This window comes from Littorina saxatilis, linkage group LG1, assembly GCF_037325665.1.
Source record: "Littorina saxatilis isolate snail1 linkage group LG1, US_GU_Lsax_2.0, whole genome shotgun sequence".
In the NCBI taxonomy this organism is placed as follows: domain Eukaryota; kingdom Metazoa; phylum Mollusca; class Gastropoda; order Littorinimorpha; family Littorinidae; genus Littorina; species Littorina saxatilis.
In genome coordinates this window covers 10,966,970-10,982,205 of record NC_090245.1, presented here as the reverse complement: position 1 = coordinate 10,982,205, position 15,236 = coordinate 10,966,970, and the positions used below count along the sequence as shown (strand labels likewise).

The following is a 15,236-nucleotide window of genomic DNA, read 5'->3' as shown; positions in this document are numbered from 1 at the left end:
GATTAGGCGCTTCGTTATACAAGACGCAGGGGTCGAACTCGAGGAAAAAAGTCGCGCCTTATGACCCGGAAAGTACGGTACTATCTTTTTACGTTAAATATTATTTATCAATAATTAATTCAGAATCACCTGGCTCCCTTTCACTTAAAGTCCTAGTTACCCTGGAGCACAGGTTATTGGAATAAACGATGAAGAAATTGCAAATGTCTGAGTCTGCATGTGTGTGTGTGTGTGCAAGAGAGAGAGAGAGAGAGAGAGAGAGAAGTCACTGCAGATGCTTCTGATCTGCAACACACTCATACATGTATACACACACCATATTTCAAACAGAAAAGAAGACTGCTACATCTTAAAACAAACTTGTTTATTTCTAAAATATCATTGTTTTTCACTTGAACAAACAACACATACACAAACAGAAGAAAGGACTATTCAACAAAAACAAAATGTCAAGGTGACTGTCTTTACTTTTGTTGTACAGGGACACTGTGCCACGATCCATTATAAACTGTACATTATTTGGTCTGTTTCAGATCTGAAATGTAAAGCTTTATTATGGCAGAGGAGTATCATGAAAGGACAAAGGATATGTGCTTTCTTTACTTTCTAGTGATTTTGATGAGGTTGTGAATGTGAATGAAAAGATGAAGCAATGTCATACAAGAAGTAATTGGTGAAAATGAAAAGTTTGATTCTATGCACAAGCTTTAAAAAAACCCACCAATACTCTCTTAACTATACTCTTTAAGTACAAGAATCATAAATTAAACTTTGATCACAACTCAAGTTGCACATAAACATGAGTGAAGCCTGCAGCAGCTAGGCATTGCTTTTGCTCTTTTATTTGTGTTTGAAATATGTACATTATTTTGTGAATCTGTAGGAAACTGGCTGGTGTTTCAGAACGAGCGTTGGTGACGCTTCACTGAGGTATGCTGATTCGGTGGGTTCTGTTAATTGCTTTTATGATATTCATGTTGTTACTGGACTTCAGCAGCTTGGATGACCACCAACAGGTATTCGCTGCCTGAAAAATACAAAATAAAGCGTTTATCCAAGTGCTCTCTTCAAATGCTGGATCATTTCAATAGCTGTTTCTCAAAATAACTGAGGTATTTCAAGTACATGTACAAAAAAATATTAATTTCCTGGATTGTTGCTTTTGGCAAACCCCACCGCCACCCCTTGTGAAGGTAATGCAAGAATATTCTTGCACACAAACACAAGACACCTGTATATCACCCCACCCCCCCCCCCCCCCCCCCCCCCCCCCTCTCTCTCTCTCTCAGCAGGCATGAAAACTGGAAAAAAAATTCGAAGGCGCGTAGCGCCAAGTTTCGCAGGCGCGAAGCGCCAAGACTTCTAGGGGGTTCCGGGGGCATACCCCCCCGGAATTTTTTTTTCCAAGGGTGCAATTTGGTGCAATCTGGGGCTATCTGAGCCTTAAAATTGGATTCAAACATGGCCCCAAAATACATACAAAATGAAGCAATCTGGTGCTCATTTGAAAGCAAATCTACTTCTTTTTCAGGCATTAAAAAGGGATTACAACAAGCTGGTATTGTCATGAAATATATATATATATAGAATTTTATATCACTTTCAGACTACTAAGGGGGGGGGGGGGGGGGGTGGTGGTCCAGGGGCATGCTGCCCCGGGAAAAAAAATGTCAGTGGGTGCAAAATAAAGAGAGAGAGAGAGAGTGTGTCAACAATCTACGACACGACTGCCAACTAGTCTCGGCCCGCTCAAAAAACAAAGACCAAGACTTTCAGTAATTCCTTCGCGTGACGTCTAACCCTCTTACGCCATAATGTGACGTCTTCAAATGACGAAATGTTAAAGTTTCTACCACAGACATACACACGCACAAACACACGCACAAACGCACAGACAGACAAAGTTACGATCGCATAGGCTACACTTCGTGAGCCAAAAAACGGAATCGCACAAATAAATCGGATGGCCCATTGAAAATAATCGGAAAAGTCGGAAAAAACGGAGAATTTTCATCCCTGCTCAGACTCCCTCTCTCTCTCTCTCTCTCTCTCTCTCTCTCTCTGTGTGCATGCTTTAACACTTACATGGGGCGCACATGATTTCATTTTTCTTGGAGCGAATACGCAGAAATGTGAGGTCATTGCTGGGGTCAAGGTCTCTGACGGTGCTTCGTGCTTTCTGTGTCAAGCTGCACAAGAGGCCAGCATACTGCACTGTGGTCGAGTTGTCCAAAGTCGTACGGATTGGAATGCCTGAAAAACAGCAGAGCCCAAAAGTTTAGATGGATTGAGAACAATTCTGGATTTTAAAGGCAGAAGATATTTGTGAAGCAATTAGTTTTAAGGTGTCTTTTTTCAAAAAGCAAAGCATGTATATAAACTAATGAATACATGTATGTTTATGGTGTGTGTGTGTTAGTGACTTAAGTCTCCGTGTGTGTGAATGAGTGTATGTGCGCCTTGAGTCGCCTGTTGGTGAGATATGTGCGCGTTACAAATATTCGTATTATTATTATTATTATTTTTCAGTTCTCACTTTCCTCTGTATGTGCTTATGTCAAAACTCAACTGCTTTTCCTGATAATTAGTTACTACCAAGATTTTATTGAACTACCATAAAAAAGATGATGATGAATGGAGAAAAATGCAAATGCATACACCAACTACAACAACCACCACAGTAGAAACAGATAATTTCACTGTGTAATATATTACTTCTGCTTTGAAAAAACGTGAATCAAGTATCAAAATTGATAAAGAATTCATACTGAAAAAAAGAATGAGCCCACACATTCTGTCAAACCACTTGCTGTTTTAAGCCTTCAGCCAAGTTCACTTACTGATTTTCTACCATCTCTTCACATATAACTGTCAAAAGTGTAAAAAGGCAGAGTATCAAATTTTGTTCTTACCATCTTGGTTGATGACAATGGTGCCAATGACACCTTTGTGACCCTGTATCCTTTTGAGTACTTCTTCTACGTCCTGAAAAAAGACATCATAAACTGTTGATCTTCTCTTCCAGCAATGTACACCTTGTATTCACAAGTGAAACTCTGTAATAATTCTCCCTCCCTCTGACACACACACACACACACACACACACACACACACACACACACACACACACACACATATATATACGTATATGTGTGACCATCAAAACAAGCTGTAAACTGATGTTATCTTGGGGAATAAAAATAGCCAAGCTTAAATATACAGGTAAGCACTCCATGAAAAACATAGAAGTGAAACACGCGACAGAGAACACATAACCTCCTCCTCCTCACCACACCCCCCCCCCCCCCTGCCCATCCCCCTTTCTCTCTCATGTTGCTTTATATGTTACAGTAGTCCCTTCCATTTCCGGCCCTTTCGTGGGCGTGAACCTACCCGGAGCGGCCAGCTTTCCCATGACTAATGAGTTTTCCTTCTATAATTGACTCTTAATGGCCGTTAACCTGTCTGACGCGGTCAACGGTCACTGATTTTTGCCCTAAGGTGCCCCTCTTACTCGACAGGAGCGGCCACTTAACGGCCACTTGTCACTTTCGCGGGCGAGCGCCTGTGGTGTGTGTGTGTGTGTGTGTGTGTTGTGTGCACAGACGGCACAGCACGAGCAGACGACATGAATACTTACGCATGCGCAAACTGTAAATACAGACATGCGCATTCATGTACATTTACGGCAGTCACTTCCGGATCGATCACAGCTGATGTGAGTTTGAAACACTTGTTTATCTGACACTCAAATACATATATAATAATCCAAACAACACACATAGAAACATACGAAACAATAGCTTAGCCAGGACGATCGAGTTAAACACGCAAATAATTAAGATGTATAAACGAAAGCAAAACTAACAGAGACAATGAATCGGCGGCTCGTGGATGATCGCTTTCTTTTCTTCATGAAAACTTGATCGTGTTTTTTTTGGTTTTTTTGGAGAAGGAGGGGGCCTGTAATGAACGGCCACCTGATATTTGCGGTCACCTTTGCAATGACTAATGGGTGACCGGATATGGCAGGTACTACTGTAGTTACAGATTGTTCAGTAGTTCTTGGCATCCAAGGACCGGTGTCACGAACTGAAACCTCTGCTGAACAATCCTTCTCATTGCGGTCAATGCGCATGCGCCAATCTTGGACTTAAAAATGCGACCCTTTGACCGAATGAACCATGGGTTAGGGTTAGGATTAGGGTAATGGTTAGGGTTAGGTTGTTCACGACCTGATTAATCTCCCCACGTTAGCGCATGCGCATTGACCGCAATGAGAAGGATTGTTCAGGCAGAGTTTTCAGTTCGTGACACCGGATGGAAAAAAAAAGCAGTAAATGCTTATTCTGTAATCATTGTAAAAAGACTACTTACTTTCATTCAATTCAATTCTCTCTCTCTTCATTATATCCACACAAAAACACTCAAAGCTTTAATAACACATTTACTCATGCATGTGTATTCAGCATTGTTTTCACTGCGTTACATATACGACGCTTTATATTTGTGTATAATATGTAATGTGTAAATATTGATATCAAGTTGTTGTTTTTCTCTACCTTTTTTTCTACATTAATATCCGTGTAAATATGTGATTAGATTAATAGTCCCCTCTCTGGGCGAGGGCTGGTTGAAAAAAAGCTCGTTGTATTGCTTATGCCACAACCCTCGAAAAATAAAATTTGATTTGATTTGATTTGATTTGATTTGATCTCTCTCTCTCTCTCTCTCTCTCTCTCTCTCTCTCTCTCTCTCTCTCTCTCTCTCTCTCTCTCTCTCTCTCTCTCTCTCTCTTGTTCTCTCTACATGTATTGTACAAACATTTGTTTTCTAAATCAAAATTATACAATTCTTCCAAATCTCTGTTTTCTTAATCAAAACTATGTTTATTTGGTTTTCGGATCATCCCAACAACTCTAGTTCTGACACCATGTATGTGCTTTACGGCCTACTCCATTTGTCCCCCCAAACCAAACTCAAACTCAGACAGATACAGGAACTAGCTGCGCACCCCCCACTCCGCTGCAACAATGCCAGACATCTGGATGACTTGTTATACAAGTGCAGCGTAACAGACAGATACAGATACAAACTCATACTATGATCATACCATACCCAGACCACACACAAATCTGTGCTTCAGTCACACATTTTGTTTCCCTTTTCCATCAAATTCTTACATTTCTTGTGGTGTTATCTGTGTAAAAACAAAAGTTGGATATTCATAACATATTATATCTAACTGAAGAGCACTACTTACGCTCATTTTGATGTCTGGGGAGGCTGTCAGTATCAAACTCGCAAGGAATTTCTGTTGCTACGTCGTTGAACCGGAAATGATCGTCTCCACGGGGTAAGGGAAACAACTCAGAACCTGTGGGACGCATGCGCATTAACCCTCAAGATTTCTGTTCTGTTGTCGCTCATGCGAAGTTAGCAACCAGATAAAAGCCACAAATTAGCGTTAATCACAAAAATGGTAAGTCCTCTTTGTGTTATTTGAGCAGCAGTTACACTGTTTTTAACAGTGAAATGACAGGTTTTCTTGGCAATGGTATCAATGAGTCATATTCCTTGATGAGCGGCTGGTGCTTGTTGATGCGATGTAACAGGTGCCCTCTCCGTCTATAGCCCCTGGTCCATGCATGTATTGATCGTAATGTTACCTCAGACAGTGCTCTCTCAACAACAGTTGCAAGTGTAGGCATAATTATGAAGCAAACAATTGTTCACACCAAAATCTGAAAAGAGTTTCAGGCTTCCGACAAGACTGACGCTCTGGTCTAAAGGACACTGCTAAAAACTGTGCAGCTGCTGCTCAACTAAAAGTAACAATGTATACTCACGGAATAAAATAACTTAACATGTTTTAAAATTTAATATCTCAAAATCGGAAAAAGTTGCAGGAGAACGGGGTGGTACGATCATAGAACCATCAATTCCTGAGAAGAGGAAAAAAACCGTAATGTTCTCGGTTGCTTAGTTTTTTCACAATTGGTCCTCAAAGACGCATGGTGTCATTTTGGAGTTTACTAGACTGACGCCTAAGCTTGCCGACGCTGCCGACAGCCAGTGCACGCTGTGTGTGCTGTAAACAGGTAGGCCTGCACTCTTTGACTCTCGGGGCACGTCTACCTGTACTTGAAACCTGCAAAAGGTCTGCTGCTGATCCACGAATATTGCATGAAAGTACTGCCTTTGGTTTGTCCGTTTGTTTGTGAGTGAGAACTCACTAAAATGTTTCTTTCTCTTTACCCAAAACTGTCCACTCTGTCTTTCTCTTTCACCATGCCACGAACGTGTGTGAACGATAGACTCGTCGCAATAGGGATGTTGAGAGGAGGGATAACTTATTCGGAGTGACCAGGCAATCAGTGCACGCACAGCGCTGTCAAACTCCAAAATGACACCATGCGTCTTTGAGCTCAAATTGCAAACAAACGGAACAAGCCAGACTATTCTGGTTTTTTGCCCATAATGAGCAATTGAACAAGCTTTACGTTGGTACAAAAATCACTCCTGTAACTTTTTCCGATTTTGAGATATTAAATTTTAAACAATGTAAAGTTATTTTATTCCGCGGGGATATAGCTCAGTTGGTAGCGCGCTGGATTTGTATTCAGTTGGCCGCTGTCAGCGTGAGTTCGATCCCAGGTTCGGCGGAAATTTATTTCATAGAGTCAACTTTGTGTGCAGACTCTCTTCGGTGTCCGAACCTCCCCCCGTGTACACTACATTGGGTGTGCACGTTAAAGATCCCACGATTGACAAAAGGGTCTTTCCTGGCAAAATTGCTTAGGCACAGTTAATAATTGTCTACCTATACCCGTGTGACTTGGAATAATAGGCCGTGAAAGGTAAATATGCGCCGAAATGGCTGCAATCTACTGACCGTATAAAATTTCATCTCACACGGCATCACTGCAGAGCGCCTAGAACTGTACCCACGGAATATGCGCGATATAAGACTCATTGATTGATACATAAATGACCTAACACTACTCAGCTCTGTCCCGCTGCCTTATATGCCAGGATTTATCTGGTGTACCTCAGCTGCTGCTGGGTTTTTGCTTGTTGACTATCCATTTGAATAGAACATTTATGTCTCTAAAGTTACAAACAAAAAAACAAAACAGGAAGGTATAGGTAGTAGGGACAATGAGTAGGCCTCGCAGCCTTTTTACGTCCCCTCATTATATTCCAAATTGCATTTGGGTCTGTTAAATGCATGCTGATGCTAGAAAATCAGCAACGGTTCGGGATAACTCAGCAAATGTTGCAAAGTGAAAAGTGAGAAAAAAATGCTAATTATCAGTTTGTGTGAATAATCATCATAGTCAGTGATAAGTATTAAACTGTCCAAATGAATCTATAAAATAAATTGATTAGAAAAAAGTGTATGTATCTGAAGTTGACATAGTTATCTTCTGTAATGTGTGGAAGCTGGTACATGTATCTTATTGTTTCTTTTTCTTTCAGGCGGAGATCGATGAAACTATCAAGAGGATCCAGACCCACAAAGGTGTAACAGGCATCATCATACTCAACAATGATGGTAAGTTTTGTTCAATATTGTGAGCACACATTGATACAATGGTAGTAATGGATTTATTTACCAGCGCAACATTTTAAGAGTGGTTTTCACATATTTAGAAACCAGTGTTAGGAGTCTAAGTCTGATGTGGCTGTGCAAAGGAACTTATTTAAAAATTACACACAACTTCTGTTCTTGACTTGGCAATCCATAAATTCTCTGTGACGTGAAAGCAGAATTCTCAAGGATTTTGTGGTATTTTAACGCAATTTGAGTGTTTTTCAGTGTCAGAGCTCAGAAGCCTTTGGCTTATCTTCTGGTATTAAAAACAATCGGTCTGTGTTCATTTATTTCAAGGTATTCCCCTGAAGACGACGATGGATCATTACAACACCGTTCACATCACTGGTCTCATTCACAACTTGGTGCACAAAGCACGCAACACAGTGCGAGAACTCGACAGCCAGAATGAACTCACCTTCCTGCGACTGCGCTCCAAGAAGCATGAAATCATGTGTGCACCAGGTGGGTTTGCAGTCTGCTCGGGGTTTTTTCTTTGCTATTTTGCTCTCTTTAGCACTAATCTTTTAGTTTAATTTGATTGTGTGTACGTATGTGGGAGTGAGAGTGTGTGTGTGTGTGTACATATGTGGGAGTGAGAGTGTGTGTGTGTGTGTACGTATGTGGGAGTGAGAGTGTGTGTGTGTGTGTTCAAGAACAGATTGTAAGAAAAGGCCTGTTAGATAAAATTCAGTTCTTTTGAATGTTTCTTTCAAATTTTGTCAAATACTTTTGTACGAAAACTTTCAGACATGAACTGTTGACATGGTTAATACATAATGCACTTACTAACAGTAGTGTTTGAGTGTGTGTGTGTTGCAGGTACTTATAGATAACCTTTAGTGAGGTTTTTAACATGAAAAACAGTTTACCAGTACATTTACACTTAATTTTCTTTTTTGTAGACAAAGTCTCAACTGCTCCTTTCATTGATGTTTTTCTTCAACAGAAAATGAATACATGATGGTGGTAATCCAGTCTCCGTCCATCATCAGCACTTGATACGAATGCTTCATCTTCGCCAAAATCAGAAACTCTTCATAAATGGACATGCAGTTAATCTCAGTTAATTGGTGCCGGCACTTCCTCTACTCCTACCCCCCCCCCCCCTTTCCTCCATTTTATCCCCATTTCTGAGGGCTTGAAATTATTTTCGCAGAATTTATTTTGATTTTTTTAATCATACAAACATTTGTGTCTGCCATCATTCCACTGTGTACAAGGTGATATCAGTGTGTCTGCCAGCAACATTGTTAGAGATGAGCAAATCATTTCAGTCACAGCTTGGTTGATAAAGCATTTCTTGATCATTGCAAGCTTTGATTTCTGGGTCTCTTTTTTCCGTATTTTCCGTATTTTTGAAAAAAATAAACCGTATTTTTTTTCTTTTCCGTATTTTTCCTTTTTTTTTCTTTTTTTTTTCCTAGTCATAGTTATAGTAAAATAGTTTTGGGGCCATGTTTGAATCTAATTTTAAGGCTCAGATAGCCCCAGATTGCACCAAATTGCACCCTTGAAAAAAAAAAATTCTGGGGGGGCATGCCCCCGGACCCCCCTAGAAGTCTTCGCGCTTCGCGCCTGCGAAACTTGGCGCTACGCGCCTTCAAATTTTGTTTTGAGTATTTTTTTTTTTTTCAGTTTTCATGCCTGTTGGTGCATTTATCCTTAACTTAGTCTCGCATTCGGTTTTCTTCAGAGAGGGCTTTTTCACTGTGTACTTGAGGTTTGATACTTGAATGTAGTAGTAGACCTTCAAAATTAAGTCAGGAACACAGAGTAAGCGTTATGAATCTTTCTTTTCCTCTAAGTTGAGTAGGTTGGGTCGTTCTTTTTGTATTTGAAATTTTTAAGGAGTATTTATGATTCTGAAACAGATATTGTACATGCATCTGTGATAGTATTATTTATTCTTGCTGGATTTTTAATGGAAAACAATCATGCTGAGCAATTAATTGTTTTTCAAGGCATCTGCGTACAGTTGAACTGTTAGTATAGTCTGTGTACCGACAATAGTACACATTCTTTTCTTATAACAATGCCTCTATGTTGTCTGTCTATACATTTGATTTGGTTGAACAAATGAATGTAAAGTCAGCTGAATCAAGGCTTTTACAAATGTTTATATAACTATATTTGCATTTTCTGAGTCATATTGTCAATGTTTGTGTGAATGACATACTTCATGTACACTTTATCACATTGCATGGAAGAAAGTTTGAAAACATTCATGTCTATTTCTGACTTTTATGCTTGTGTGCCGTCATGTGTGTGTGCGTGTTTGGATGCGTGTGTGCAGACAGGTATGCGATTTTTGTTAACTGTGACTTCAAACTGACTTCAGCATCCCTGTCATAGAAAAGAGTACAAAGTAATGATTGAGAGAAAAAAAAACCACTTACTTAATCTGCAACAGCAACACACATTCAAAAACAGAGACAAAAACAGAGACAAAAACAGCAGCGTAATCTCATGCAGTTTTATTTATTCTTCATTTTCATTTTTTTTTCATTACTTTATTGTCCCATCGCTGGGAAATTCGGGTCGCTTCCTCCCAGTGGAAAGCTAGCAGCAACGGAGTCGCGCTACCCAGGTGTCTGCATGTTTAGGTGTATTCAGCCACCTGCACTTATGGCAGAATGACCAAGGTCTTTTACGTGCCATTGTGATGACAGGGGGTGGGACATGGCTTCCGTCTCTGGGTCTGCACATAAAGTTGACCCGTGTCCGTCCCGGCCCGAATTCGATCCTGCGACCTTCCGATCACAAGACCAGTGCTCTACCAACTGAGCTACCGGGCCCCAGAGAACCAGTTCAACCACACTTGAATAAGACTCATTTTGTTTACAGAAATGTGTACCCAAAACAATTTATTGCATTTATCACCAAACTTTAAAATGAATCTTCACTTGATTTTTCCTTTGAGCGAGCTCTCCACTTTTCTCGGCACCTTACACTTGCCACAATATACAGTATTCACAGTTACTATTAAATACGCTGAGAATAAGAAAACCATTTCTTCTCTTTATGCACAACTTCAGATTTTGAACATAAACAATAATCAACATCAACCTATCAAAGGCATTTTCTACACAACTGTTTGAAAATCCCACATTCGAACTGGTAGGATGAGAACATGAATACTGGTGCATGTATCGAGAAAGGCAGTGTTCTGGAACTAGAAAAACTAGAAGAGTAAAAAACAAGAAGGGCAAAGCCCATACGACTCACATGCTTGACCTTGACCTTTACATGACCTTGACCTTCAGGGTCAAGGTCAAATAACTAAACCTAGCAATGACATCATACACTAAGAACTGCTTTACACATTTTTCCTACCAAAATACATGTGACCTTGACCCAAGGTCAAGGTCATGCAACACAAAGCTGTTAATTCAAGACATAGGAAGTACAATGGTGCTTATTGGCTCTTTCTACCATGAGATATGGTCACTTTTAGTGGTTCACTACCTTATTTTGGTCACATTTCATAAGGGTCAAAGTGACCTTGACCTTGATCATATGTGACCAAATGTGTCTCATGATGAAAGCATAACATGTGCCCCACATAATTTTTAAACAGTTATCTTCCATAGTTCAGGGTCAAGGTCACTTCAAAATATGTATACAATCCAACTTTGAAGAGCTCCTGTGACCTTGACCTTGAAGCAAGGTAAACCAAACTGGTATCAAAAGATGGGGCTTACTTTGCCCTATATATCATATATAGGTGAGGTATTCAATCTCAAAAACTTCAGAGAAAATGGGAAAAATGTGAAAAATAGCTGTTTTTTAGACAACATTTATGGCCCCTGCGACCTTGACCTTGAAGCAAGGTCAAGATGCTAGGTATGTTTTTTGGGGCCTTGTCATCATACACCATCTTGCCAAATTTGGTACTGATAGACTGAATAGTGTCCAAGAAATATCCAACGTTAAAGTTTTACGGACGGACGGACGGACGGACGACTCGGGTGAGTACATAGACTCACTTTTGCTTCGCATGTGAGTCAAAAAAAGGTGTTTTGGGAAGAAGAGCAATAAATACAGTGAGAAAAATGGAATTAATCTAGTGTCCAGAACTTATAATGTTGTGCCACGTAAAGCCCCACTCCGCCTCGCAGGAGGTTTACAGAACAATGACATCTTTTACTAAAACAGCATTACTAACCTTATGGGACACACTCACAATAGCATTCAACAACATTAAATGACACTTACAGATCACGTGAATTGCTATTTAGCACACGTAAACCAGACACACCAGTTCTCGTGGTTAATTCAACCCCCGAGCCATCGGGGCCCTGTGTGACCCACTTTTTCATACATGATCAATTTAGTCGTTTGTGCTTTCAATCCCACTCCATATCTGCAAAAGCATGATATTCTGCACCTCTGAATCTAAAATACAATTCCAGCACAACGTTATAACTAGGGCGCTCATAGCGCCTTAGAACAAATGACTGATAGTGACACAAAACAGAGTGGCGGCATTTTCAAAGAAACTGTACCAGTTTGCGGAAAATTCGACTGCTTTGGCAACGGTAAGATGCAGCTCATTTGTGATAGTCGTCCTGTTGCGGATGTACGTTTGTATGCGCGCAATACTCACATCCTTTTGCGGATGTACATTTGTATGTGCGCAATACTCAATCTACACAGCAACAAAAAGTATCAAATGGTTGAAATCTCAGTCGACCAGCATTTAGGTCCAGCGCCAAAACGAGGCTTCCGAATCACACATATACGCATGCCAACACACACACACACACAGTACAACCTTGTGGTTCTGTACCTGCATCTTTCCAAAGCAATCCCAATGTTCTTGTATGACGCGTGTACAAAGCAAGTTTTAACATTGGCACACAACAAGCAAATTGTTTGAGCTCTGAAGAAACAATCCAATGCTAGTCTGTTACAGATAAACAAGGCATATACAATGCTTTGTATTATTTAAGTTCACTCAACCAGTGTTCACTCTGTATTAATAATAATAATAATAATAAAGATAGCTTATATAGCGCCGCTTCACAAATTTAACTATGCTCTTAGCGCTGTACATCGAGATATGGTTAAACACTGATAGCTGTTAACTACAACCAGTCAATGTTCACACTGTAATAATCACTCCTGAGCATTTTGCTACCAAGCACTGTTTTCTAGTTCCCAACTATAACTGATCTTCACTCTCCGATAATCTTTCCTGGATGTTTTAACTATTAAGTGTGAAATACCTTCTAAAATGGTAATCAAAAAACAAGAATTGTAGGTTATTGGAATGTTTAATTATTGACAAAACAAAATGTTACATTGACAGTACGTCAACCCAGTTGTCTTTCAAGTTGTCTTTATTACCTCACCAGCATCTTGCATGCAAGATTTTAAGATAAGTTCATTATTTTTACCATAAGTGTCTGTCTGTCTGTCAACTTAAAAGACAACTGGGTCGACGTACTTTAAATGTAACGTTTTGTTTTGTCAATAATTAAACGTTCCAATAACCTACAACTCTTGTTTTTTAATTCTGAATTTTGGAACGTTAGCATTGTTTTTGGCTTTCTATAACCGTGGAAGAAAACAAACAGATGCACTGCAGTCCAGGAAGACACTCTTGCTCAACAATGAAGGGTAGCATGATCAACCAGAAGATAAAAATGATCAGCAATTTGGAGTTCTGATGTAAATCATTATCAGGACAGATCTTTTTTTTGTTTTGTTTTTGTCTTTACGCCTGTTCTTTTGTCTCGTTGTGCTCTCACACCGCCCCATCCCTGCACTCGCTGCTCTAACCACCTCTGAATTTCGTTCCACTGCCAGACTTGTCCATTTTACAGACGCTCCAGGGTGGGATGTCGGGTCGCTGCGGTAGGCTACCCTCGGAAGATGACACTGCACTTCTGCTGAGTCACTTCGACAGTGTTCAGTAGTGGGTCTGTCCCGAGCTAACTGACGCAGCCCACTACCTACTATGCCCCCTACAAACGACATTGACTTTAAGTCGCGGAGCCAGACTGAGTGAGCGTCCCTTCCAGAGAGCAGACCGCCACCACGTCCCCCCGTCGACCCCCCAGAACGTCACATATCAGGACAGATCTGTCTTGTACTTGTAAAAACAATGATTGATCAACATGAATATTGGCAATATTTTTGTGTGGAACCATCTCAGACATAAAAAAAAACCATTATGTTTTCTCACACAGAAAATGCTACAGCTAAAATAATAATGCTGAACACACAGGATCTTTAAAAGGCACATGCAACGCATTTCCACATGACATTATAAATCAATGTTAAATGCGTATCAAAGGACACTGTAATATGTATGACTAAATGAGTGTTGAACCACCTGCAGAAATACAGCATACATTTTCAGACACATGATGAGTCACTATGTGTGTGTCACCGCTCACTAAAGAAAGCGCATATTCAGCACAGCACTCCTGAGTGGCAGCTTGGGAAATAATTTACATTGTGTCACACCTTCTTCACAACTGATTAGAACAAAAAAAGCAACTCTAAAAAAAAAAAATTTAAAAAAAAAAGCAAATCACAATGAAATTGAATATTCATACATTTCATTGAACACTTCACTCTGGTCAAAAGATCAGTAAAATCTGGCACATAAATTCAACTTATCAAGTCAATGCGCATTATCACAGTTAATAGGTAATCAAGGGGTGCTGAAACATGGCTAAAAACTATTCCATGTTTTGTCAGGGTCCTCTGCGCGGCAGCGGACTTTTCTCCTTCACAAACTGAAACAGAAAAAATAAAAAATAAAAATATTGAACATAACGTTGCAAGTTTCACAGTACAGAAACCAAAACAGTTGAGAAGAAAGGGCAATAAAAGAGAAGATGTAATGTGACCAATTCTCCTCCTCCAGAAGTTTCAGTGGCTTATTAATATTCACACAAACCATCCCCACTACAACACCTAGAAAACTATTCATGCAATTACATTTAGACAATGGCAGTTCAAAGAAACCCTCTTCTGTTTATTTTTTCTTCTGTATACTGCCATCTTCAGGGTTCCCTCTGAAGAAAAGCAAAAATCCCTGAAATTCTAGACTGAGAGGTAACATTTTGAAATATACATTTAAAATTGTACAATCTGTCGCCAATCTAAGTAAATTCAAAGCAAAAATCCCTGAAATTCTAGAGGGTGCGGTAACATTTTGAAATTTACATTTAAATTTGTACAATCTGTTGCCAAACTGAGTAAATCTAAACAGGGATGGCCAAATCTCAAAATTTAAACTCGCCAGCCGGGCGAGGAACTTCAAGAAAGTCACTAGCCAGCCGGGCGAGGAACTTCAAGAAAGTCACTAGCCAGCCAGAAATGTCGCTGGCCCGGTACATACCATAGTTGCTGCATATGCAGTGTTTATAGCGCTTTGAAACTAGATCGTACGACCAGAAGTGTTGCATTTGACCATAATTTTCACCGGCCAGCCGGGCGAGTTGCCAGGCTGTTTCTACTAGCCCGGCGGAATTTTTTACTCGCCCCTGGCGATCGGGCGGACCGTTTGGCCCTCCCTGCAAAAGTTTTCTCATTTTTACATTTCTCTGAAATAAGCGGAGAAGTGGAAGCCCTGTATCATGTACACACGTACAAACATACACTCATACACTATACAGCA

The 15,236-nt window shown here is 40.1% G+C and overlaps 3 protein-coding genes across 3 annotated transcripts in view; 1 reads left to right on the top strand and 2 right to left on the bottom strand.

Annotated features, from left to right (window-relative positions):
* Positions 1-349: 349 nt before the first annotated feature.
* On the bottom strand, positions 350-5,394 carry LOC138961451 (dynein light chain roadblock-type 2-like). The gene is made up of 4 exons (XM_070333104.1): positions 5,264-5,394; positions 2,913-2,985; positions 2,086-2,253; positions 350-1,027 (listed from the first exon to the last, which is right to left on the bottom strand). The coding sequence occupies exons 1-4, from the start codon at positions 5,267-5,269 to the stop codon at positions 981-983; spliced, it is 294 nt and encodes a 97-aa protein (XP_070189205.1). The 5' UTR covers positions 5,270-5,394; the 3' UTR covers positions 350-980.
* LOC138961441 (dynein light chain roadblock-type 2-like) lies at positions 5,370-9,823 on the top strand. The gene is made up of 4 exons (XM_070333093.1): positions 5,370-5,482; positions 7,483-7,558; positions 7,895-8,062; positions 8,547-9,823. Exons 1-4 carry the CDS (start codon positions 5,480-5,482, stop codon positions 8,597-8,599), a joined length of 300 nt encoding a protein of 99 aa, XP_070189194.1. The 5' UTR covers positions 5,370-5,479; the 3' UTR covers positions 8,600-9,823.
* Positions 9,824-10,081: 258 nt separating this feature from the next.
* LOC138961606 (uncharacterized) overlaps positions 10,082-15,236 on the bottom strand; it is a 52,185-nt gene continuing 47,030 nt past the window's right edge. Inside the window, exon 21 of the mRNA XM_070333279.1 lies at positions 10,082-14,349. Coding sequence (XP_070189380.1) covers positions 14,308-14,349 — 42 coding nt within the window. The 3' untranslated portion in view covers positions 10,082-14,307. The remainder of the gene's footprint in view (positions 14,350-15,236) is intronic.